Here is a 27,706-nt window from a genome sequence, read left to right as displayed (position 1 = left end):
TTTTGTCTGCCAATCCCGTCTCTCTCCTCTCTCTCTATATCACCCCCTCTCTTCTCTCTCTGTTGAGATGTCTCTAACAACTTTATATCAACTTCATTAGCTTCATACATAGCTCATGCCAGCTGGTAAGCCAATGCAGAACTCCTGTAAACTCTGTTCATTCATATCATCTCACTTTGAATCCCTAGTTACCATATGTGGCAATTGTAAATAAATAGCTCATCTAAACCAATATAACTTTGATCTTACTGAAACTAATCTCACTCCCACTTCTCAGTCAACTGGCAAAGAGATGTAATACGCATGAAATTACATCTATACAGCAATCTATGTATCTGTATCTTACGTCTGACAGCATATGAATTCAGTGTGAAGCAGACAAGTCATGCTTTAAGTAAAATCTGTGTGGAATAAGATCATTGCAGAAAGTATCTTGGATGCATAAAGCAATTTTATTTCTTGTCACTTTGTTTATTCTTGACTTCTCTTCCGACAGACAATGGATATAGAATGTTCAACGTTCATTAAACTGCTTTCGTACAAGGATCCAGCCCCTTGCTCCAAGGTTCTACTCAATCTCTAAGATCCTGTTAGTATTTGGATAGGAGGGTTTACCTTCTGAATACAAACTGAATTTAAATAAGACGAACTGCAGAGACTACTCACTCTGAATGCCATGAAAACCTTAGTTGCATAAAGCAAATTCATCTTTCTATAGCACCAAAATTAAGCTTCCTCAGCTAATAGTCAAACTGGCATGTTGGGTAATGCATGTGAAACGACTTTTACACAAGGACCCAAATAGCTGTTATTAGACATTCCAATCAATGCATGTATTTCTATATAATTCAAAGGGGTCACACTCTGAATAAACTCTCCAGTGCCATGAAAACCTGATTTGGTACTTGTAAATCTCCTTACAATTGAGAATATTCCAGAATAAGACCATTTTCTCAAATATTTGTGATTGTAATACATGTGTGTACATACATACATCTGTATATGTGTGTGTGTATGCATGCATACGTGCGTCAAACTTTCCAGTGTATTATTGATACCTTCAGTGATTGAATCTGTGCAGATCTCTTATCAAGCTGGTCTCTGCGTTCCTAAAACCACAAGCCACCCTTCAATAACACAACCACAAGAAAGTTGAAACATATAAAAAGATTTTACAAAGAAAAAAGTTTGTTGTTACATGAAAAGGGTAATTGATCAACTCATTTACAACATCATGCGGCTAGTTCCACTACCAACTTAGGGTAGTTCAAGAGAAGGTGAACAGTGAACAGTGAACTTAGGGTAGTACAAATGATACTAAGTCAAAAGAGAACAGTGAACACCAGCCTACGGCTGATGTTGGTTAGAAAATACATAAATTTACAAGTATACTTCAACATGATAGCGAAATGATTGCTTGGGACTTGAAAGTTTGAAACTCTCTTAGTCATCTCCTGTTAAACTCTCTCTTAAGTTTTGTAGAAATGTTTCCTGAGAATTTCCACTCACTTCATACCTTTCCAAGACCTCCTGTTTTATATATACTGCATCTGCACCTGCAAGTTTCATTTCCAAAGCTTCTTCTGCTGAAGCGACACCCTAATAGCAAGATTCGATATAAAATGAGTTTTCTTTCCACAATGCAACTGTGATCTTGATCTCAGAAGTTTTCCGCAGACACAATAAGGAGCATTTATGACAAATATCAGAAGGCCATAACAACGCTACAATTCTGAGCATAAATTGACAAATTATTTCAGAAACCATATGCTTTATGTTAATGTGTAACTAATTCGCAGCATATCTTACCACAACTGAATAACAACCAAAAGGTAGATTCCCCAGCAAACTTCTAGCGATGTCTTGCCTGAAACCTGGGATTGGCAACTACACAGGAAACAAAACGCCATTAGTGGACAACAAATGAAGCTAGTGTGCAATTTTAGTTGTCTCGTATGATGAATATTGCATTGAAATTTTTTAACATATAATTAATAAGTCAGATTAACTATGCTTTGGAGCTAAGTGTACCATGACTTGCTGTGATCACCAGTCACCATCTAAGATGAAAAACTATATTTATGCAAGAAATGCATTGTAAATTTCATTCAAAGCACAACCATGAATATAAGTACACACTATCTCCTTCAAGAATTATATTAAGTGAATTTTATTATAGTTTCCAAATGTGAAATAAAATTATCCACAATAGATTTCAAGAATTATGTTAAGTGAATTTTGTTATAGTTTCCAAACGTGAAATACAATTATCTGGAAAAGATTTCAAGAATTATGTTAAGGGATTTTTATAATAGTTTCCAAATGTGAAATAAAATTATCCGCAATAGATTTAAAAAGGGAGGCATTCATACTATTCAATTACTCAATTCAAATATTCTCTTGCTGTTGTTTTAACATATATAATAGACGATCCTCCTCTTGCCATAGGCCTTAAAATAGAAGGGGTAGCCTAGGGACTCAATACAAAGATTAGGTGGCTGGAGAATCACATAGTACTAGGGCTTGTCTCACCTAAGATCATTAGGTTTACACACATCGATTAGTCCCCATAAAGGCATGGGCAAGTGGGGGAGTTATTTCCTGACCATGTACCTATCTATCTTACTGGTTAATTGGTCAGATCCATCTATCTAACACTACCGCTGGGTACTTTTCCTTCTCTATTCAATGCCACCCATAAAATAGTAGGGCCACTCAATTCAATATCAGAATTTTAACATAGGTATATTATAATCACTTAAGAAATGATGACAGCCTGATTAAATAAGAGCTGCAGGTCATAACTAGAAGCATGGTTGCAGACTTGCATTTCAATAAATTTGTAGGCATATAAATGAAAGCGAGATTCTTAAGGCATTCAAATGAAGATATATAGTTCACTTACACATTTAGAAAATTAACCCCAAATGTGAATTAAAATTCAATCAAACAACATACCTGATTTTAATGGAGAGGTATTTTATGCTTCTTATTGATGATTTCACTAGAATGATTTGGGTTGCATTTCTTAGAGAGAAATCTGAAGCTTTTGAAAAATTCAAGATATTGAACAATGTATCACACATCTTTTGGAGAGAGGCACTGAGCACCACAAAATACACTATGAACAGAGTGCAGATTAAACAAGGCACTGGTAAGACATCTTATGAACTTTGATTTGGACACACGCCTGCTGTAAAATGCTTTAGAGTCTTTGGAAATAAGTGTTACACTAAGAGGGATGATGATATTGGAAAGTTTGCTTCTAGAAGTGATAAAGGAATGTTTCTTGGATATCCATTGAAGAGCAAAGCATATAGATGTTTTAATCAGAGGTTGAAGACTATTATTGAAAGTGCTAATGTGAGAGTTGATGAAAAGTTCAGAATTCAAGAAAGGATACTTGATTATGATTTTGATGGAGAGACTAATCAAAGAACTAACACTCACAATGTTGAGCATGAATTATTTTATAAAACTGACCTTGATTTGTAGACTGAATTACAAAGAGAAGAGCCAAGATTAGAACCTAGAGCATAAATCAGAGTTGAGCAAATGACACCTAATATAAATGTGGCAAAGAATCACCCTATGGAACAAATCATTGGAAGTGTGATCAAAGGAGTTATGACAAGAAACAAGGTTAGTGAAGAATTGTGTTTGATACTCAAGTTGAACCTAAGCACGCTAATGAAGCTTGTAAGGATGGCTATTGGATAAAAGCTATGAAAGAGGAATTAGAGCAGATTGAAAAAAAAAAGACTTGGGAATTGGTTCCTAGACCTAAAGATAAGAACATTATTAGAACTAAGTGGGTATTTTGAAACAAGATAAATAAACAGGATGAAGTTGTGAGAAACAAAGCAAGATTAGTTTGTAAAGGATCATAGCAAGAAGTAATTGATTTTGAGGAGACTTTTGCATTTGTTGCTAGATTAGAAGCAGTAAGAATGTTTTTGGCATATGCAGCTAACAAGAACTTCAAAGTTTATCAAATGGATGTTAATTAACTTTTCTAAATAGAGAACTTGAAGAGGAGGTATACATTGAACAACTTGATGGTTTTCCTTTGATGCAAGAAAATGATCTAATTTGCAGATTGAAGAAAGCCTTGTATGGATTGAAACAAGCAACTAGAGCTTGGTATGCAAGATTGGATAAACACTGGACAAATTTGGGATTTGTGAAAGGTAATAATGAAGTTAGCAAGAAATTTTCAGAAGAAATGAAGAAAGAATTTGAGACGAGTATGATTGGAGAGATGAAATATTTCTTGGGATTGCAGATTGTTCAAAATAAAGAGGGGGCATTTTCATATCACAAGCTAAGTATCTTAAAGATTTGTTAAAAAGATTTGGATTGGAAAATTGTAAATCTGTTGGAACACCTATGGTACCTAGATACAAATTATCTAGCAAAGATGAATCCCCTAGTGCAGAACAAATAAAGTACATATCTATTATTGGTGGATTGCAGTACTTGACACATACCAAACTTGGTATAGCTAATGTCGTTGGAGTTGTGGCAAGATTTCAAGTAGATCCTAAAGAGACACCTTTCAGCAGTAAACAAAAATTTTCGATACTTGAAAGGAACCCTTGATTATGGTCTATGGTATGATAGATCACATGATTTGACATTATGTGCATACATTGATGTTGATCGCGTAGGAGTGTAGATGATAAAAAAAGCACCAGTGGTGGAGCATTCTTCTTAGGAGGAATATGGTTTCTTGGCTGAGCAAGAAACCGGATTGCATTTCACAGAGTAATGAGCAAGCGAAGTATGTAAAAACAGCAAATAAATGTAATTAGATAATTTGGGTAAGCAGAGGTTGAAAGATATTAGGATTGAATTTACCGGGCCTATTAAAATTCATTGTGATAACACAAGTACAGTATGTCAAAGAATCCAGTTTTACATTCAAAGACAAAACACATTTTAATTAAGAATAAATTTTTGAGAGAAAAGCTAGCAGAGAAACAGATTAGATTGGAACATGTTACTACAAAGGAGTAGATAGTAGATATATTTACAAAACCTTTGGGTAAGGATACATTTGAGTATAGGTATGCTTGGGGTCATGCCCTGACCCTTTTCAAAATAATTGATGCAGAGATTGCATCAGTCCAGTATGAATCAGAGCACTATTCTTGTGTCTGGACTAGATGCTTGATGCTTCTCCTATGGGGGAGTATTTGTATTTGAGCCGAGTCATTAAGGACTCTTGGTACTGGTATTTAACAGTGTCTTTGAACATTTTGTTGAGAGTTTTTGCCGATTGTTTTGGAAATGATTGAACTTCGATAATTGACATAATGATACCTTTGTCATTGATGTCAATGGGGGAGAGTAATACATGACAAACACCTAAACATTTTTATGCATGAAAAACATTAATTGATGTCAATGGGGGAAGAAGATTTTTTTTGTTATTTGGGAGAGAGTTTTGATGTTTATGTATGGAGGAGATTAACACCTCCGTGCATGTTGATCAATGGGGGAGATGTACTATATGGTTGTGATTATATTGAGGTACATGTTTCCATTTGTGAAATAATGTTAGAAATTCATATTAAAGGCTGTTTGTATCAGCCAAAAAAAAAAAAGGCATATCAAACCATGCTTCACTGTGTAAATAAAAGAAATCAGATCCTATAAAGTTAATATTCAGTAGCAAACTAAGGAGGAAATATGAAGAATGAATGAAGTAGTCTGTGCAGTATACATTCAACAAGTTCATTCTTGAAAGGCAACAAAGACAATATAAACATTACTATTAGTTTCCCAAACTGCAGATACTAACAGAAAGGCCAATTCTCAGAGAGAGATAGATTACCTTCACATATACATCATAGTAAGAAGTCAACGGGTTAACTGGAGTGTGCACACAACATATTCACACAGTAAAAGGGGCTTAGTAAATATCTTGCAGACACATATTTTGCAGTCACATATACAGATAGGTGACTACGAGATCAAGCTCCATTACCAGATTTAATAAAGAAACATGGGCAAAAATGCAGAGAAAAAAAAACCATATATATGGTCATTAGCGTCAAAATCGTATAAAGAAGATATATGATGGAATGAATAATAGCAGAAAATCATCAGAGACACACAGGTGTTACTATTTTGGGAAGATAAGAATATTTGCACAAAACAAACCATATCCACAAGGTCAGGATATTAATTATAAGAAATAAAATAAATATAATACGCAGCCATCAAACTATTGGACAAGATTGTGTAGCATTAATCATGAACTTCGTTGAAATTAGAATGTAGTGGCGATAGTATATATGTGTGTATATTGTACATGTGGAAGGGTAGTATTCTGAAACAATAATTTTGTCACTAGAAACAATAAAAAAATCTCATGAGTTTGATCAACGACAACAAACATCTAGAGAACTATTCAGTGCAAGGATCATTATTTTGGGTTTGAGTATATGTTGATGATGGAGTATTTTCATTATAATCTTAATTAGGGAAAACATATGCGGTTGAGATTTGGATCTTAACTCATTATAAACTCAACACAAAATAAAGCCAATGATATACATGTTTATAAGCAAATCATGTGCTGTCAAGTATGCAATGATTAGAAGAAACATCGGCATATGTGCAGCCCGATATGTTTTTGGCCAGGTTCAACAAAGTAATAGATAAGGCATGTGAACAATCTTCCAATAATTATAGATGGACTGCATATCTCATTTCAAGCTGCTTCATAACCTATACCAAAGGTTGAATGATCAGGCAATATTATAAAGGATGTGTTTTATGCATTTTACAGACTGCCTAAATTCTGTCGGTAAAATGTAACTTGGGATAGATTTGCCAATTAGTTATATAAGACTCTTATGAAAGAATATGTATATATATATATATTTGATGATGAGAAAACAACAAGACATATTCGGAAGAGAAGCAACAAGGAGATATATTAAGGGGACCTAAAATATTATTTGCAATTTGGATATACTAATTATTGTAAATAAGTAAATACCATTTGTACTCATTTTACAAATTTAATGAAAAGCCATGTTTTATTTATTCATCTTGAAAATTAAAATTCATAATATTCTTTCAAATTTATCCCTGGTGATTATTAATTTTAAAATTAATTGTTGTGAAAGTTGAAAAATTAATTCCAATACAAATCATTGATCATCAGAAGTTGCATACGAAATGTTGTCTATGTGCGTTTTGACTAGTTGGTTTTCCCAAAGAAATTAAATTCAACTAGACTAAGGTTGATAAGTAGGAGATGGTGTAAGTACTGTCATCTCAAGGTAGAATGAGGGACTGGTCTGCATTTTATGTTGGAAAAATGGGTTAACATTTGAAGTCTCGAAGTTCAATATCCCATCATATCCATAATTCATGACATTATTCCTTTCATTCAAATAACATTCATTTCACAAACAAATATTAAAGCATTCATATAGTCTTATTTTAACAATTTTAACAATTTTTCCAACCTAAGAACACCAAGTCTAAATTTGCTATAGAATTTTTTTGAGCCAAGTGGCCAAATTTGAGGTGAAGGATTATCCGCCTAGGTGTAGCGAAGCCTCAAGTGCAGGGGAATTTGAATTACTCCCGTTCGTTGGCCAGAATTGATTGAGAGTCCTATTGGAGAATTGACAAAGTTCTTGGATTTCCAATTTGGGATTTTGGGAACCAACAGCATGAATGAGGGAGTAAAGGCAGATGAGGAAGAAACATGTTATGGTGTTCATGGTACTTAGATTTTTTCATCTTATGTTGCCATCAATGCCAAAAGGGGAGATTGTTAGCATGAATTCTGATGGTATTCTTATGGGGGAGTATGTTAGCATTGTTGGAGATATGTTTCTGTGCTTATGTGTTGCATTCATGACAGTGTTTGTCATTGATGTCAACATACATATTGTTCTATGAAGATTACTAGAGTTGCAGAGGAAGAAACGTTTAATGTGGTCAACGGTCAACGGTCAATGAGTTGGGTTTTACACACTTGGGAAACCATTTTTTGATGTGTACAAATGCTAGAGTTATGCGTGTGTAAAGAGATATGAAGATATGTTAGAGTTATGCGATGATTTTTGGAGGTAGCTTTCAGAGAGAGTTTTTGGTAAGCGGGGACTGGTAAATTAGTTGCATCTTTTAGCATAGATGAAATTTGGTTAAGCAAGCTTAGAGGAAGGTCAAAGACATGTTCAAGATGCTATGTTCAAGGTGGCGAAATCAAATGTTCATTCTGTTAGATTTGGTGAAGATTGTTGAGCGTATGTTTCCCAGGAGGCCAACTATTGATAAAATCATTATGGAAAGAGTTTAATGGTAATGTAACATGTATTGTAATATCCTAATGAGGTCCTATACTATTTATTGTAAATTGAGAAAGCCTCAAGGCCAACTCAATACTTGTTTTAGGACTTGGTATAAAGGAAAGTTTGTTTCCTTAGTTGTAAGTAGATCAGTGCGATCCAGTGCGGATGATTTGTAATCACTGACATCATTTTGCTATGTATGCGAGCTTGAATGCGAAATTGGCTCAGAGCAGAGATTGATGTTGAGGATGTATTATAAGTTTCAAAGGAATTGTATTGGCAAAGAAGTTGTTATTAATCAGTTCAAATTTGGATATTTTGTCCTGAAGATTGTTTAGTGAAGACAGTTTGGGCTATTTGAACAGTGGGTTAAATTATCCTCCTTTCAACTCCTAATAGGGTTGGAATCTCCTAACAGTGATTCAAAGTCTTCTGACAAGGACTCATATGTACTAATTGTATTTCATTGGCTCCTAATAGAATCCATCCTTTCACAAGGAACTTTTATATTAGTACATCATCTTGTGGGCATCATTCCCACCAGGGTTTTTCCGTTGATCAAGGGTTTCCCTAATTAACATTTATGGTGTAGCATGGTTATCGTTCTATGGTTGTTGCATCTATTGTTTACATACTTCAAAAATAATAACGATATTAAGAGTTGTTTTAAATGCATAGCTGATTCACTCCGCCTCCCCCCCACCCCCCTAGTTATCTTGGTGGACTTTGCTTTCTAACAATGGAAACTTAGCAAGTCAAGCTAACATCCAAAATTTAATTTACAAACAACTAGGGGAAGAATCCCCTACCTTTATAAATACTTCAAGCCACTCATGTGAAACCCCCAACAGGCTGTGAGAAGTATGAGCCTCCGCAAAACAAGGGATTGTGGTTGTATGATGTAGCTAACGGCAACCAATACGCAATAGCTTCAGTGCCAAATCTCAAGCTAAGGAAAAGCAATAATGATCTATAAATACACACGTGCCCAAATATCCTAAACTTTTTTGTCATGATGGGTGACCCTCTCAACCTCATGCATGACCTCCATGAGTTTAATTGGTTTGACATTATCATTTTTATCAGAATGTAGGAAACAAATACCAGGAACTAGGCCTACCTCTGAGACACAAGATGAATCAGCCCCTACACACATGATTGCTGATTGTGATTGTTAAACATGGTATTCCACAATCATGGGGTCAAACCTGAATACTGAAAGCCCTTCTCTTTTGATACAAATAAGATCATTGGATGGTTTATCTTTATTTCCACTAGTCAGGCACTCATTAGTAAGAAGTTGAAATGGGAATCTTAGAAACTGGAAGGTTACTTTCTTAGGGAAAGGATTTTCAAGGGTGAACAAACTCATTACCTCTTCTTCTGCTTCCTTTTTCTTGCCTTCTCGGTCAAGGAATTTGAATGATGAAGATTCAGGCTATCTCTTGGAAGAATCCAATAGATTGAATTCATCTAAGATCATTAGAATTTCAATTCTCCTTTCAAACACATTAGGTCTGGAATCAATGTCATAGAAAAAAACTTCCACTTCTGGGTCTTGATTTAAAAGGTCCTTAGTAGCCTTTTTAAGAATATTTTATCTTTCTTGATCTCCTTTCTAATCTCAAAAGTGAAAGTTTCTAGATTAGTAAAAAGTGAGGGCACAAACATAGTACAATTTGTACCTTCCTTTTTATTACCTAAGTGAATGACAAATGCATCAATTCCCACTTCTATGATCTAGCCACACCGCAAGAAATTACCTAAATTTTAAGATACCAATTTAGGAGAAAGACAACCTTACATTCCTCTTGTAATTCTTATTGTCCAAATGTAATAAGCGGTTGCTCAATCTGTTCCTTATTCATGCATGTAAATGTAAGAAATCTTGTTGGTTCTAACTATGACAAACACCAATTTGCTTTAATTTTCAGATGTTTGACATTTTCTCAAACACTTTGCATGCAAGGTCTATCTTCTTGTCTTTTATTTTTGGATTGCTTTTGCTTTTTTGGAATGGTTTCAAATGAATTCTAAATGCTTACAAATGATTACTAAAATATCTAGGTAAAGAACTAAATTGCAAATGCAATCCTTTGTATGTTTTTGAATGCATAAATATGATTCTACATTTAACATGTGTACCCATAGCCAATGGACATTTTCACAAACACTTGGCATGCAATCTAATAAGCTGACTATGAGCAATTTAGATATGGCATTACATCGAACATTTGATGTGCATTCTTATTCCCCCACATTTAATTCAAACCATCTAAATGCCAAATGCTATGCATGAAGTAAGAAATTAAATAACTATTGAAACTTGTGGCAGAAAAATGTATTCAAATTGATGTTGCAGCCATGATGAAAGGAATTCAGCTGGGCGGTTAAGCTAGCATCTGAGTTTGCTATTCAAAACCCACATGTGCCAACCAGATGATTGGCCACACTACTCACAAAGAGAGAGGGGCTGCCATTAATTCACTTCAAAATGCAGATCTAGAGGCTGCGATATTCATATTTGTCTCTCAACTCTCTGCAAATAATCTGAATGAAAACTATGATGATTAAAATTCCTTAAGTTCATCACCATTAATCTCAATCATTGCTTCTGTATAAAGCCATCGCTAGATTGCACAATTAATTGGATGTTTCACCAATTTAAAGCGTTGAAGCCTGTGTAGAATTCATAATTCCACCATGCTGAAATTCTTCAAACCCTTGTTTCTTCTCTTCACCAAATCAACAAAGAAAATGCACAACAAAATGTCTTTTGTTTTCTCTCCAAGGCTCTTTTATAACAATTCTCCATGTCATATCCCCTCTCTAGTATGACTAGCAAAGTCATGAGATTTGGCCTATTATTGGAGTCTCGTAGGCTAGCAATGGTGGATAGAGACTCATACTAGATACTTAGTGACTGGAGTTGGTTCTACAGTCAATTTAAGTGCCAGTTAGGGCAGTTCCTTAATTTTAGGGATTTTCCTAAAATTTAGAAGGTTGTGGCAATGATTAGATTTGAGGCTCCTCAAGACCAATATACGGTTTCAGTTTTAGGGTGACAGGGTATATTCCCTAGTTTCTAAGAGCATCCCTAGTTTTTAGAGATGGGACTACCAGTTGGCCCACATTGCCCAGCATCAGTCACAAGACCACTTCACAGGTTATTTGGTTGCTTTGGCTTTCTAATTGAATAAAAGAAATATTTCCTAAGTTTGCGCTTAAATAAATAAAAATAAAGCTATTTATATAGCTATTTAGTGTAATAAGGGGATTTTGGCTTCATCTGTTTAGGCAGGCCTATGTGTTATAGCTTGTTGGAAAGTCTTGAATTATTATAACTTATTTTCATCATTTGGACACCTTCAAGCACCTAGAGTTATATTATTTGAGGAAAGGGGTGTTTTTCCTATACATAAAGGTCTTTTAATTGAGAAGATATCATTTTATAATAAAGGGAAAGGCATATTATCCCTTTAGGGTTCGATTGGCTTTGAGAGGGAGATAAAAGGAGATATCAGCTCATTCTTTCATTATCTTTTACATCTTCATTCTTGGTACTTGCGATTTCTCTTTGAGAAGTGATTTTAGAGGACTGGGACACAAACCCCAGAGCCTGGCTATTGGGACGCAAACCCCAATAGATGGTTTCAACAGCATTCTATAGTATTGTTTCAGTAGTTGACAAAGATTGTTAAGTTCAGCATTTGGGGTTGCTTGTGCATTGCATGTTGGGGGTCTTATTTGGCACGTTGGGATCTTCTTGTTGCCTTGGTGTGACTATAGCAACCGTATGACTGTCTTTCAACTGGGACGTGGTTTGTTGGTTGACTTACGTCAGCCATCTCTACCCTTTTGGTGTGTAGCCGATCCTTCTTGCAGTTGGCATCATCATTCATTGTTTGTAAACACTTTGCTGGCATACTGATTACATATCTTGCCTGGTACGATTTGTAGCTATTCTAGTTGACTGAATATTATATTATTGCACGTTGTTTCCAGTCTATTTCATATTTGCTATTGTTGTTAATTATTGTTTTACTTATATCTGGAAAATACAAAAAAAAAGAAACCTGCAACTTTTGTCTAATTCTCTAAGACCATAAGGAAAGCATAGAAAAATTTATTATTTTAATTAAAATTTACAAAAGTTCAGTGAAAGGATCCTTTTGGGATCTTTCAGTGGTATCAGAGCCTAAATCCTGCCAGCCTGTAGGGTTTCAGGGAAATTATCACAACAGGTTATAGAAAAGGGTTTGATAATTCATTTCAGCGTTTCGCATATATTTTTATATATCTTCCATGCGTCCTGGTGGAGAAATACACAGGTTCTACAAGCGTAGGAGAAACCAGTGGTGAGCAGAGGCCGCCAGAGACGTAGAGACACCAGCTATGGGTGAGGCACAGGGTGCTGCTAGTGACGGCATGCCTACAGAGGCAGAGGAGAGAGAGTTTATGAGAACTCTAATTACTACGCAGCCTAGGATAGTCCAAACACTAGACAAATTACAGGATACCCTGGAGCGGATGGAATTGGATAGGCATGGAGGTAGACAGGAAAGACATGGAAGGAGCAAGTTGGTTTCCATTGTGGGAAGCCAGACTAGTCATTGCTTCCATGTCTCAGTAGAGAGCTTCTTTGACCTCCATAGGCAGGAACATCCACACATTCCTGCTCAGGATAGACCATTATTGCCTCAGTTTGGGCAAGTTGAGCTGCTGACACAAGTGGAGCCAACTAAGGTCGGATTCCAAGATTTAGTCATGGCAGCCACAGTTGAGTGGAGGGCCCTACCCCCAGAGTTTAGGGATGTTTTTCCTTTTCCACAATATTGTGCACAACATTGGGATAACACCATGTTTAGAGGAGACAGGGGCTACAAACCATAGCAGAACAATGACTTCAGTAGAGCCACTGGAAAGATCACACTGGCTACCTATGATGGCATGGGTGATACGAGTGCACGAGCTTGGGTGCACAAGTTGGATACCTATTTATCATTGAGACCTATGCCTGAGAGAGAGGCTATACAATTTGCGGTTTTGCATTTAGATGGGGTTGCCTATGATTGGTGGCACCATGGATTGGTCATCTAGGATTATGCCATGGTTCACTCCTATGCTGAATTCACTAAGTGGCTCATTCCACTAAGTGGCTCATTGCTAGGTTTGATCAAAAAGACACCAAGCTTTACTGCCAGGAGTTGGCACATATTAGGCAGACAAGGAACGTGGAGTCTTTTGTCAATGAGTTTTAGCGTATTGTAGTCATGGTTCTAGATATGTCTCAAAGTCATTGTGTGATGTTGTTCAGAGAGGGTTTGCAAGATAGGCTGAAGGCACTGGTATGAGCATTCAGGCCAGCCACCCTCAAGGAGGCCATTGATGTTACATGTAGACTGGACACCCCTCCTCCTTATCAAGCAGATAAGAAACCTTTCAAGGATTCTTGGCCTCCCCAGAAGGCCAACACTTCCTGGGGCAGAGGGGGACCACCTTCTAGACCACCCAGAATGGACTAGGAATCGAGGAGAAAGAAACTATGCTTCTCCTGTAAGGAGCCATGGGAGCCTGGACATCGTTACCTTGGTAAAGGCAAGGTTCATTTGATAAAGGTGACATTTGCGATAGGCGATAAGGAGATACTTGATACTAATACTGAGGATAGTCTAAAGGAGGTTGAGCAGGGACACCCACAATTAGAGCTAGACACTCTAGAGCCTTCGGCGTTAGCTAAAGTGACTATGGCTACTCTCACTAGTTATCCTAGATTTCATGCCTTTCGTTTGAAAGGTACATTGAGAGGCCAACGGGTTATGAGCTTAGTAGACATAGGTGCCAAGCACAACTTTATTGACTAGAAGCTAGTTGACAGGCATGGGTTCCAGTCTGAGGAATTTGTTGGTTTTGGAGTGAAGGTTGTAGACAGTGTCGTTTTGAGCTGTGCTTGGAGGATTCCTTAGCTTAGCAACCAGATGGGAGACTATACTCTAACAGATGATTTTTTTATGTGCTATTGCTGGAGGATTATAATGTAGTTTTGGGCATGCAGTGGTTACAGGGCATTGGGCGATACATCATTGACCACCATGACATGCAGCTAGAATTTCTTTCTGGAAGAAAGAAGACTATCTTGAGGGCGGCTTCAGACGTGGTCCTAAGGAGGTAACTTCCCGTAGGATGAAGACTATCATTCATCATGATGACGTATTTTGGACTGCACATTGTTTTGTGAAGTCCAAAAAACCTACTCAAAGTGGCAAGGCCTTTCACGTAGACATACAATCAGTGATGGATTGGCATGGTTGAGTCTTTGGTGACATACCTCTTGGTGTACCTCCTAATAAAGGTTTTGAGCATGGGATAAAGATGGAGGATGGAGCTAAGCCCTTGATTAGTACCCCATATCATCATCCTAGAGCATATAAGGATGAGATTGAGAGGACCATCCATGAGTTTTTGGATATGAAATTCATTCTCCCTAACTCTAGCCCTTTTGCTTCTTTTATGGTGCTTGTGAAGAAGGATGGGACTTTGTGGATGTGTATTGATTACAAAGCCTTGAACAAAAAGACAATCAAGAATAGATACCCCATTCCATGCATTGATGAGTTGTTAGATGAGCTACATGGAGCTATCTACTTCTTGAAGATTGATCTCTATTCAAGATATCATTAGATTCGTGTGCGGGATGAAGACGTGCACAAGACTGCTTTCTGTTGTCACTATAAGCACTATGAGTTTTTGGTGATGCCTTTTGGCTTCACTAATGCATCTGCCACCTTCCAGTCCTATATGAACCACATCTTCAACAAGCAGTTGAGGAAATCAGTTCTGGTGTTTTTTGATGACATATTGATTTACAACCGGACATGGGAGGATCATTTGAGTGTAATGTTCCGGTCATAAAATAAATATATTTAATTAAACCTTATTAATGGGCTGATTGATTTAATATATCTCGGACCCATTTTTATTTTTGTTTCCGTAGTTTGTGTTGCTGTCGGCTATCTTTGCACACCCTCGGAAAGTTTTTCCCAACGGGTATTCAAGCACGGCTTGTAAGTAGTCATTAGATATGCAATTTGGATTATTTCTTGGTACTGCGAATTCCAGTTGGGATTCTCCATTGTTTTCCATTTCGGAAGTGAAAGATCTTCCCTACTTGGCTATTCTGGTTTCGGTGGGATTCAACCCTCACCCTATTCCATCTGTGTATTGTTTAGCTTGGATTTGGCAAATTAGAGCATCATTTGTATGTGGAATATTATTAATTATTTGGTGCAAGTGTGTATCTATTTGGTCTCTGATTGTCTGCAAGTTATTGTGTTCAACATATTACATCTGTATCTCAAATAGCGTTGCCAAACATCTCTGCATCTGTCCTCGCCATACACCTTCCTGTCCATACCATATGGCCACCTATTACCACTATATTGCTTGGTTGCTCCTTTGTGTGGCCACCATACTGCCGACTATTCCATCGTACGGCCTTCCCAAGATCACCGTACAACCATCTAGTTGACCATACGGCCTCCTACCACTCCCCACGACTGTCCATCCTGTGTACAACAGATCTACCGTACGGCCCCTTCCTTCCACCCACCTCTGTACGACTCCCCTCTAATTGCAATCGTACAACCATCACCTCTCTCCTACGGACTCTTCCGTACCACTCCTCCCAAACACTTCCTCGTATGGCCCACTTAGTACATCCTCTGCCACTGTATGGATCCAACTCTGTGGCCTACAAACGACAATTTGCTCCAGTCGGATCGTACGACTATCACATTTCTAGGTTGAAATATTACAGTGGTATCAGAGCTTTTGATTTTGCCTACCTGTGGAAGTGAATGCAAGTTTATACTCGAAGGAGAAGGCAAAATAACCCTATTGATAGAATGGAAAATCATCAAGATCCTATGACAGAACTCATGAATCTTTTAAGAGAGCTCAACAGAAACCAAATACAAATCAACGAAACCCAAAGGTTGATGCAGGAAACAATATAGAAATTATCTGAGGGAAAGACAACAGAAGAACAAAATGGGCATAGTGACGACTCAGTTTTTGGAAGGGCAAACTTTCAACCCTCTCGCTCTCGACTCTCGATACCCACCTTCCTTCCAAGGACAGAAGCACCATGCAAAGAAAAAGAGCCACTTTTTAGGAAGTGCAAGAAAAACTTCAGGAAGATTCGTGGAACGCAAATATGGAAGGTGATATATCTTACAAAGACTATGTTGATCTAAGAATGAGATATTCTGGTGGAGGAAATCGCAGTTATTTTAACGATGATCTCAAGAGAAAGATTGGAAAGGTGAACTTATCGCCATTTGACTATTATTGAAAGTGCTAATGTGAGAGTTGATGAAAAGTTTAGAATTCAAGAAAGGATACTTGATTATGATTTTGATGGAAAGACTAATCAAAGAACTAACACTCAAAATGTTGAGCAAGAATTATTTTATAAAACTAACCTTGATTTGTAGACTGAATTACAAAGAGAAGAACTAAGATTAGAACCTAGAGCATAAATCCGAGTTGAGCAAATGACACCTAATAGAAATGTGGCAAAGAATCACCCTATGGAACAAATCATTGCAAGTATGAAGACAGGAGTTATGACAAGAAACAAGGTTAGTGAAGAATTGTGTTTGATACTCAAGTTGAACCTAAGCATGCTAATGAAGCTTGTAAGGATGACTATTGGGTAAAAGCTATGAAAGAGGAATTAGAGTAGATTGAAAAAAACAAGACTTGGGAATTGGTTCCTAGACCTAAAGATAAGAACATTATTAGAACTAAGTGGGTATTTAGAAACAAGATAAATGAACAGGATGAAGTTGCAAGAAACAAAGCAAGATTAGTTTGTAAAGGATATTCATAGCAAGAAGGAATTGATTTTGAGGAGACTTTTGCATTTGTTGCTAGATTAGAGGCAGTAAGAATGTTTTTGGCATATGCAGCTAACAAGAACTTCAAAGTTTATCAAATGGATGTTAAATCAGCTTTTCTAAATGGAGAACTTGAAAAGGAGGTATACATTGAACAACTTGATGGTTTTCCTTTGATGCAAGAAAATGATCTAATTTGCAGATTGAAGAAAGCCTTGTATGGATTGAAACAAGCAACTACAGCTTGGTATGCAAGATTGGATAAACACTCGACAAATTTGGGATTTGTGAAAGGTAATAATGAAGTTAGCAAGAAATTTTCAAAAGAAATGAATAAAGAATTTGAGATGAGTATGATTGGAGAGATGAAATATTTCTTGGGATTACAGATTGTTCAAAATAAAGAGGGGCATTTTCATATCACAAGCTAAGTATCTTAAAGATTTGTTAAAAAGATTTGGATTGGAAAATTGTAAATCTATTGGAACACCTATGGTAACTAGATACAAGTTATCTAGCAAAGATGAATCTCCTAGTGCAGAACAAACAAAGTACATATCTATTATTGGTGGATTGCAGTACTTGACACAAACCAACCTTGATATAGTAGTTATGTACTTGACACATGCCAAGTTTGGTATGTGTCATGTTTTTGGTTTTCCCCCAAACTCCAAATTCGAAATTGCATATTGAAGTGCTTTGCTTGTTGACATGTTTGAGTGAGTTGCCAAAGGTACGTTTTTCTTTTGAAGTTTTTGTGTTTTGTGTACTTGTTTTTCAATTTTGTTCACTTTGGAGAAGTTATGAGTTCTTTTCCAAGAACTTATTCTTGTTTCTTTTCATGCAAAAGCATCATCACATTCCATTTCCATATCACAACACTTCGCATCTCATTCGTCAAATGCGATTACATGTATTTCATCCTATCTATCATTCGCACATACATGTAATCTCATTCTCCATTTCCATTTTCGCTCATCTCACTCTCCGCATCTAATCGCACGACACGATTACATGAAAAATTTTTACGTGTAATTGCATCTCCAAAATCCGGTTTTGACTTGTCATTTTTTAAAAAGTCAAAAAATGTCATTTTCATCTTCCATGTACTTTGACTTCACCTTTTCACCAAAGATGACTATAAAGTTCATTTTCCATTTCCATCTTTCCATATGCACTCACGCCTCCATGAGCAAATACATGTTTTTCCATTTTCCGCATCTTTCCATGCTTCACATCTCATCTACTATCCGTACTTACATGTAAGCTCATCCTCCATCCGCATTTGCATCTCATCTCATCTTTCATCCCTTACTACATGTTGCACTTACATGTAATCCATTTTCCATGCAATAACATCTTGAAAACCTTAAGTCATGTTTGAAAATCAGCAATCTCCATTCACACGCATTCCCATGCGTTCCACCTTCACACATATTCATTTCCTTTCGTTTCATTCCATCTTTCATTTTCCACCTTCATAAAACTTCATTTCGCATTCTATTCACATTTCATCTCCATTCACTACATATCTCTACAATGTTTCCAATCCATATTAGAACCTTTGTTGCTGACCGAGAATCAACTTGTATGACGATTTCCTCTGATGATGTCTTTATGTTTTGGGATTTTTGTGTTGCAGCTCAAGCGCAAGAGATGCCCTCACCATCAAAATCCAAAGGATAGATGAAATATCAATTTGATAAAGAGTTGGCTCATGAAACTCCAACATTAGTTGTAACTATTCTTGATAACGTGCTAGACACAAAAAACGGTCATGTAGATGTGGCTGATTTTCTACGTAGAGCAGAACCTCCTATTGACCATGAGATAAAACACATCAAAAGAAGTCACATTCACTTGGTGTTTGCATTTTCTATGGCTGCCATAGAACCTGATTTCATTCTTGGATGTACAAGATGTTTTAGTCCGAAATCAAAAACAATCAAGGATGCTGATGGCAAGGTTATCATTAGTCTCGATCCAGAGGTCATTGAGCAAATCTTCAACGTATCACATAATGCAAAGTGTGCAGATCTAACCAAAGAATCATCTTTGGCAAGCTGGAATGAGAAGAAAGGTGATTATCAGAAGTACGTTAACCAATACTGGTTAGATAATAAAAGGAACAATTTCTCAAGCTGGCCAAAGACCATTCATTGGTCTGACTTCAAGCAAGAATATAAAGATCTCATCATTCTTCTCAGCAGAGTTTGCGGTCTTAATGATTCCAGTGATTGCAAGCCATGGATGTACAAATTTATCTTCCAGATCATGGAAAACAAAGAACATATCTTTTCGAGAGAGTTGATTATCATTGCACTTTTCCAATAGTTGCTTAATGTAGGGACCTTTGTGCCTTTTCACATGAACTCCTAACTTGTCTATATTGCTACTCCCATGGGATCTTTCTCTAGTCTTTCAACCAAAGGAGATCGTCTTCAAATTCCAGTTTGGGATTAGTATGACCAGATCACTCTAGCTAATACTAAGTTTCATTATAGAAGAGTCGAAGATGTTTTTTCTAGGCATTTCCGGTGCTTGTTTGATAGACAGTTATCCATCAAAAGGGTATTTGACGCAGCCTGGGAAAAGGTAAATCAATACAGTTGTACCTTAATTCAATTTACAACTCTTACATACTTAAGAATTTGGGTACTTTAAAGGTGAGTCGTATACCTTACCTAGGTATGCTACTGATAGGATCATCCTAATAGAGTTAGCCAAACAACTCATGGAAGTGCAATTTGATTAGCATACTTTGCATAGGCCTAGTTTTGGTATCACTTCTGCCAAACCCTTGGCGATTGGTAACTATTCGATCAACTCTGTGCACAAAGCAAAGAATATGGAAGCAGAATTGCAGTTGATCACCTTGATGAAGTTCAAAGCCTGATTCGACTTTGATTATCGAGAAATGAATTCACAAATCAAGAGGGCTTTCACGCATGGTCATTGCATCGAGGATATCTGGATTGATATGAGAATAGAGTTGGATATAATGAAGATGGACTATTGTAGATTAACCTTGCAGCAAATAATCGATCTTAACGTGTTGGAGATTCATTTAGATTTCCAAGTTGAAGATGATGGCAACATCCTTGATCCGGAATTTCATCAAGTTGGTTTTGATAAAAGTTGCCCTTTTCCTATTTAGTGGCAGCAGAGAGAAAGTACATCTATCTTGGATAGATTGCAATCCATTTTGACAAACACCAACAAGCGGCTGAAAATTAAAGGCCTAAAAAGAGTTAATCCTAAGTTGGGTTTGGATTGTGGAAGCTTTGGCCCTCCTGGAAGAAAGTCACAGTTGGAAATTAGAGGGAAAGATGGTGCTTCCTCTTCTGATGTAAAGAGTTCCCTCAAATTCATTTAAAGGGCGGAAAGGAATCTAAGTCATCTTAGATCTCTGAACCAATTCAAGAATCAGAGGAAGAATTAGAGGAGGAATTGGAAACAAAATCAGACAAGGAAGATGAGGAAGAAGAAGGGGAATTTATGATCATATCTCCCCAAGGCCTGCACAAACTCATGCACCATTCATGCATGAAGCACCTTTTCTGGATGAAGTAGATGATGATGTGGATTCATTCTCCACTGTTTTTATACCTTCTATTCTAGTTTCGGAAGTCAATACAATGGCTCTTCATATTTCTTTTGTCGCTCTTCTTATTTTGGCAAATGAACAATATGAGCATTTGGAAAGCGTGTTTGAAGATTTTCCAACTCTTACAAATGGTCAGGTTTCCCAACTTGATACATCTTTGACGGGTTTAAAGCTTTTCATGATGGAGTCCTCTCATCATCTCCTATGCATTCAATTGTGCAGACTAAATCTTGTTCAGTCATGATGGAGATACAATCAGGATCAATGCCAATGGTCTCTACTGTACCTCCTTCAATGAATGAAAGTTTCAGCTTGCCTACATGGTTGAGCAGGATCACAACAAAGAGAAGAAAAGTGGTTCTACCTCCAGATAATCTTCCTGTCAAGAAAATCAAATCCAAATCTTTGAAAGATAAGATTGTTTCAAGGATTTTGGTTGATTTGGATAAAACTAAATTTGTAGAAGTTACTGAGCCACTGGTGGACAAACCTGTTGAAGAACTTGCTCTGATTACAAGTTCACTAAGGTTGAAATCGGGAAACACTCACGTTTGAGTTGTTTACAAGATGCTCAAGATGCATTAGCTAATGTATCAAAAATGAATCATGAATTATGGGAGAAGAAAAATCAACACAAATAGGAGGTTTTTTGCCTAAATGAAATCATTCGGCAACAATCTTCTCAAAGTGTTGTTATTATATCTCAGACATCCAAGGAAAGAAAGTTGATTGAAGCTGCCAAGTCTTGGAAAGGAAAAATCATCTCTGAAGGAGTTCAAGCCATCACAGAGACATTTGTAGTTCTTAGGCGCATCAAAGAGATGAATGAAATGGAGCAAAACTTGATTTCTTCTTTGACTCGAGAAACAAATGGTTTGAAGAAGATTCTTAATGACTGGGATGAGATTGCAAAATTTGATCTAGATGCCTTGGTCTCATATGACATTCTTCCGTCATGTGAAATGTTCTTCAAATTTCAAGGACCTATAGGCTACAAAGAGGAAACATTGAAAAAAGCTAATTACAAAGTTGTAGGCAGCCCTTGGAGATTGTCAAGCAGTTGAGAGAGGTGTCACTTGTGATTTGAAACAAATGGGATGCCAAGTTCTCGATGAACGTGGTAATCTCATTGCAGTTGAAAGGGTAAGTTCAAAATATACAATTAGGATCAATGCTGATTTGGATTCTCAAGATTTTGGTTCTCACACGATGACCAAGTCTGTCCTGTATAAATTCTCGACAAAGCACTTGTTAGATTCTCTGACAACAAATTCCAAGGTTGTATAATCAACATATGTAGATGCAGTAAAGATAGATGCTATATCAAAGACAGTGGAGATTATTGATCTTCCTACAATGTGTGATGTCATCATCAAGTTCAAGGCACTGAAGAACAATCTTTAAGATTGTTATTTTTGTTTTTATTTCTGTTTGTAGGTCTAAGAGGATGCATTGCAAAAAAAGATATAATTACATGTAATGCGAGTAACATGTGCATGAAAAGATGTAATGCAAGTTGCATGTAACCCAATAATTTCTCCTCTAGTTAGACTAGGTCAAAGTTGGTTGAGTTGCTCCCACTTTTTCCTCTTTTTTTTTTTTTTTTGACTCCTTTGCCTATATAAAAGAGTGCCCCCCTTATTGTAAAATCATCTTTTATCGTATATTGTATGCAAGAGAGCTCTGGACAAATTGTGCCAGCAGAACTTTGTTTGTGTAGCACTATTTTGAGAGAAAAGTGAATACAAAGGAGCAATTTAGACTTAACTTTGATAAAGTGAGATTGTTACTTGTGTGAATTAGAAGCTTTCTCTATAATTCGAATACGTTATCTTTAACTCATGTTATCTTGTGTTCTTGATAATTGAATATAAAAGAGTTAAGAAGCGATTGGAGCTGGAGCTTTGACTAGGAGCAATTAGAGAAGTATATAGCTAGAAGGTTTGTCTATAATTTATATTTCTTTCTCAATTCGCAAAATAGTTAAGCTATCTCTACTTTTGGAAGTCTTTGTGCCCTAATAGTAAAGCTTTTTTATATAGAAGTATGACCGGACTTAGAGCCAAACCAGTTAACTTTCAGCTAGCCTTTGAGTTAGTGCTGGTTTATTGGGATCACCATTTCCAGCTTCAGATAGAAGTGTTGTTAGAGATTTTGAGCGAGTAAGTGGACTCTTTCTTTAAGGTTAAAAAGAAAGAATATTGGTAACACCTCTTTATAAAGTCTCTCGACTTCTTGCTTACCTTGAGTTGATTCAACGAACGGTGAGAAGGGGGAGTCTTCCATTTAAGGTAGGAGAGACTTTGTCTCACATGCTGTGGCTGGTCATCTTATTTTGCGACTAGATTTTACCGAAAAGTGTTGGTTGCAAAATATCCACCCAACATAACTAAGCACAATATCATGATATCAGTTTCTGGATTAAATTGTGTGAGTTTTTTTACATCAACATTTTGGATCACACTTTGTAATCCATCATCAGGATGAAGAAAGCCAAAGGAAATAACATGATGGAACAAAGAGTGTGATACGAAAAGTTGATGAAAAAGCTAAAATACAATATAATCCAGTAACTGCTATCATGATTCCACATTTTCATAAATAATTTAATGAACAAATATAAAAACGCAACTTGGAATCAATGGGTTCAGACCTTTAAATCAAGTAAAATCAATCAAAGTACCTTCAGACACCATTCAAAGATGAATAACAGAATCTGTACTCCAATCAAATAGTTTACAAAGAAGTCAATTCTGATACAGAAATGTTTATGTTGAGACAACACTGTTGAAGAAGGTCAGAATAGCAGTCAATCTTCACTTGGAATCAGTGAAACATACGAACAGAAACTGTGACGGACAAACACCCCAATTAGAGCACATTTGTCAACACCAAGGTTGACACTAGAGAATAGTTAAAGTTCTCTTTAGTCTTTTCTCTATACCTTGGTAAATATCTTGGGAAGTTGGAGAAATATGTACTAAATGAAGGGTTAACTAGATTTTCAGATCATCCAAATATATAAATTAATACAAGTCAGATTTATTAGCATTATGTAGATTGACGCAGTAAAACCAGATTATATTTAAAACAATGGGGAACTGAGTGCATGTGGATCAGCAAAGAGAGAAATGTACATTAATCCTAGTTGACTAATGACTGGATGATGTTATCGAAGTTTAATATTGCATTAATAGATGTGATAATGTCATACCATTATGTGATAAGTGATACCATCCTCTACCTTTGTTGTTTGACTCAGAGTATCCAGACTAGCCAAAACCTGGCCAAGCTTAGCCTCCCGAGGCCTGGGAACTCAGGGATGAGTGATAGAAAGTTTCTGCTAGGAATGCTAGGTTTGTATGTCCCAAGCCCCGGGCTTGGCCAGCCAAAAAAAACAGAAAAGGAAAGAAAATGGAAAAAGAAAAAAGAAAACATTAGTTTCTTGCACGGGCATTTATACATAGCATTAGTTTATTGAATGGGCGTTTATACTTATTGGCTATGCCATCATTTCAGGTATTCTCTTCATCCATGTTGCTGGGACTTAACTGGAGCTATATCAAATACCCCCATTATTTTTGTTCATTAATCTCAGTCACTTCTCTTGTTGATCTGCTGGAGTTTTCTGGAGTTTCCAAGTTGCAGTCAAGCAATCTGCATTTTCCATCTACAGGGATTTACTTCTGCAAATCCAGATTCCTTCAAGTTCAACTGCTTATATTTTGAAGCACCTATCTTATTAATCTGCCCTCTGCCACAGTTGTCTGGGGTTTCCAAGCTACGGTCAATCAATCTGTATATTCTATCCAGTCTGTCGGATTTAACTTCTGCAGGTCCAAATTACTTCATGTTCAACTGCTTATATTCTGAAACAGAAAATATCGTAATTTTACATCAGATATCTCAGATGTCCACAATTGTTTGTTCTGTCTACTCCTTTGTTCATAACCCTTACAAAATTCCACTCCCATTATCAAAAAAAAAGGCCTTACTCTGTTGCAGGTTCATCTTACCCATAGTTATAGCTCTGATTTTGTTTATGATGACATGGATCATAATGCCTGAGTTTTGTGCGCCTATAGGATTTGTGAATATTTATATATCTAAATGATGATGTTTCATTCAGCTCAAATCCACCTTTGTATTCTTTTGGTCAATGTATGCTTGTGTATGTGATCAAAGTAGGTTTTAATTGATCAGTTGATTAATTAGTGAAGAGTTCTTAGAAAAGGTTTTAAATACTTAAAAGGAATCTCTGTTTAATGGTTTTTTCTAATTTGCAAATCCGAGTCTGAATACAAAGTCAGGCTGCTGAGTCTGATTCTTATAACTATGGTTTGAATTGTATATCTTTCCCAAACTGCCCTCCATAGTGTTGAAATATATATAGTAAATCGTTTCATTGTGAACCGAAGGAACCAGACTCTTGGTCCAATCTACTTGTGATATGTTAGTTTTCAATTATTTGTCATTCTTCTATATGTGTTCAAAATCTTTCAGTCTTCGCACAAGGATAAACATGTGGCAATGCTGTTTTTATAAAAATCATAGAAACAAATATCTAACAATAAGAAAGTTATTTTCTTTCCTACAGATTAAATCTGAGGCAAGATTAAAGATAGGTAAAAAGTATATACAGAAAGTCCAACAGACAAATTGATGCCATAAGTAGCAACTCCTAACGTTGCAACCTCTTCCAGCTCTTTAAGGTTGACGACCTGCATCCAAAGGCTTGAAACTTTGAAATGAAAATCTCAGTAGAAAAGAAAACATTAAAAAAGCAGATTTAGCAAGGAATCTAAGAGCCTTGAGCATAATTTCATGGTCAATTTCCTACTACACATGCGGGCATTAAAAAGCAAACCTCAACAATAGCATCCAGTCCTAAAGCTTGTGTATATCTTAAAATAGCCGATGTCCCTGAGAAATTTAAGGAATGGAAACGGTTAAATATTATTAGTATAGTTAAATTCACTGTGAAAACAATGATATTGATACTTATGATATGGTCCGTTACCTTTCTTGAGGACTGCATACACCAATCTCACAGCAGAGGCTCCAGCTTCAGCAGTTTGAGCAATCTGCGTTGTAAATAAATATTACTGTTTCAGAGAACCCAAATAAACCTTGCAGCGCATAATGGAAAAAACAATGAAATGAAGTAATGACCATCTCAAAAATTCTCTACTGCACATGTACAAATGCTAGACTTGGCTTTGATAGCTAAATACCATATTTAAGGTCAATTTTTTCAATTTCTCAAAGATTATTTTTTTGCCCATCTATATGAAGGGCGCATGCTAACAAATCTTCACTTTACAAATATATCTATGTGCTGACTTCAGGCATTTGATAGGAATCGAAAGTTACGGCAAACATTTGTTATGCTCTAGACGAATGAATCGCCATCCCCATATCCATACTATATTCCTATTTATATAGCGATTCTACAATTCAGGAATGCTTGTAGAAACCCTCCGTTCCTACGCTTCCCTATTTCTGAAAGGGAAGATTCTGCTTAGCATGGGGAATTTAAAGTTACATCACACACCTAGCAACCAATCACATAAAGCTGACGAATTTAGATGATCACCATAAATTGATTTTCAAGTAATAAGCCTCATACTAAAACTGTTTGTACTGCAACTGTTCGGGATTATACCAAATTCAGCTACTGCAACTACCTTCAATCTTTCCTCTGAACCAAAAACTGCATAAACTTTTTAAAAGTTATTGTTAATCAGCGCCTGCCATCGACACCTGTTAGTTTGTACTCGCAATCATCTAACCCAAGTATGATATGTCTGTGAGAAGAAGTATTTTTAGTTGTTAATTGATCTGTAGAAAATAGTCCGTCAAAGTCAATGAAAGTCAAAGGGTAATGTTTTACACTTCATAATAAACCATGAGAGCAATCAGTCAATCAATTAACGGACACTCTAAATTTAGAATGTATTGTGAAGGAACGAACAAGTATAACTGAAAATTATGACAGAGGAGCCAGTTATTCTCAACTGCATAGTACAACTCCGCTGAGAAAGGCAACGTCCAGCTTCCACACTGGTACTCAGAAGAGGTCCACTCTCAATTACATAACAGAATCTTCAATTTAGAGGGAATTTCATCAAAATTCAACTTGAAGCTTCAATCAGAAAGCTCAAATGTGGATGGCAAGTGACAGCCCCTTGTTATATTCAAACTGAAATGGGGATGAATCTAACTTTGCAGGGAAGGGGATTGGATAAAGGGGTATAATAGCAGAAAGTTACCTGGAGAGGATGAATAATCCAATCTGCACCCATGACAGGTACAGATAATGCTGTCATCCACGACAAACAATGACCTCGTTACGTCTCTCCAGAAATATTAGTAACTAATATGATATATATGAAGATGTCCTTAGCGTTCACCTGCGGAGAGTTGATGAATGTGAGGCACTGCAATTGCATTGACGTTAGCGGCAATAGCAATGGCATCAACTCCCCAGTTGACATACTCACTGCATCGAAGCGTATCTGAAGCCGTCTCCGCGTCCACCTCCACTATAATTGCAGTGAACCCTTTGAGTCTGATACTGACGAGGCGCTCCAGCAGTAGAAATGGTTTTGACTTGGGTTGCACAGAGGTGAGCCTCGCCTCGAGCTGTCCACCACTTGTTTGACTAAGCTCTGCTTCCAATGCCTTCTGTTTGGCCTTCACTATCTTCTCCAGATTATTATTATGCCCCTGGAGGGGTTGGCCCTGGCTTCCCCTTACATACAAACAAGGATAACTCCGCCTCATCACGCAACACACACCTGCAATCATAGCTTAATTCCCCAAACTCGAACCTTGCAGCAAGCTATACTGATGGTTGTTTGGTTTTCTCCTCGGTT

General features: G+C 36.7%; 1 protein-coding gene across 1 annotated transcript; it reads right to left on the bottom strand.

Annotated features, from left to right (window-relative positions):
* Window positions 1-1,152: 1,152 nt before the first annotated feature.
* LOC149567664 (uncharacterized) lies at window positions 1,153-27,706 on the bottom strand. The gene is made up of 7 exons (XM_089820919.1): window positions 27,242-27,706; window positions 27,101-27,150; window positions 25,849-25,912; window positions 25,696-25,751; window positions 25,469-25,549; window positions 1,810-1,887; window positions 1,153-1,599 (listed from the first exon to the last, which is right to left on the bottom strand). The coding sequence occupies exons 1-7, from the start codon at window positions 27,636-27,638 to the stop codon at window positions 1,444-1,446; spliced, it is 882 nt and encodes a 293-aa protein (XP_089677045.1). The 5' UTR covers window positions 27,639-27,706; the 3' UTR covers window positions 1,153-1,443.

This window comes from Cupressus sempervirens, chromosome 3 (assembly GCF_028749045.1).
Source record: "Cupressus sempervirens isolate cs-2001-9-10 chromosome 3, ASM2874904v1, whole genome shotgun sequence".
Taxonomy (NCBI): domain Eukaryota; kingdom Viridiplantae; phylum Streptophyta; class Pinopsida; order Cupressales; family Cupressaceae; genus Cupressus; species Cupressus sempervirens.
Note: the sequence above shows the minus strand (reverse complement) of the source record. Positions and strands in the feature narration are given on the sequence as shown.

Coding starts and splice junctions, on each gene's coding strand:
- LOC149567664 (XM_089820919.1), bottom strand. CDS start 27,638: ATGATTGCAGGTGTGTGTTGCGTGATGAGGCGGAGTTATCCTTGTTTG. Junction 25,550..25,695: donor GACTGGATGCTATTGTTGAG/GTTTGCTTTTTA, acceptor CTTTGGATGCAG/GTCGTCAACCTTAAAGAGCT. Junction 1,600..1,809: donor TTGGTTGTTATTCAGTTGTG/GTAAGATATGCT, acceptor TCTTGCTATTAG/GGTGTCGCTTCAGCAGAAGA.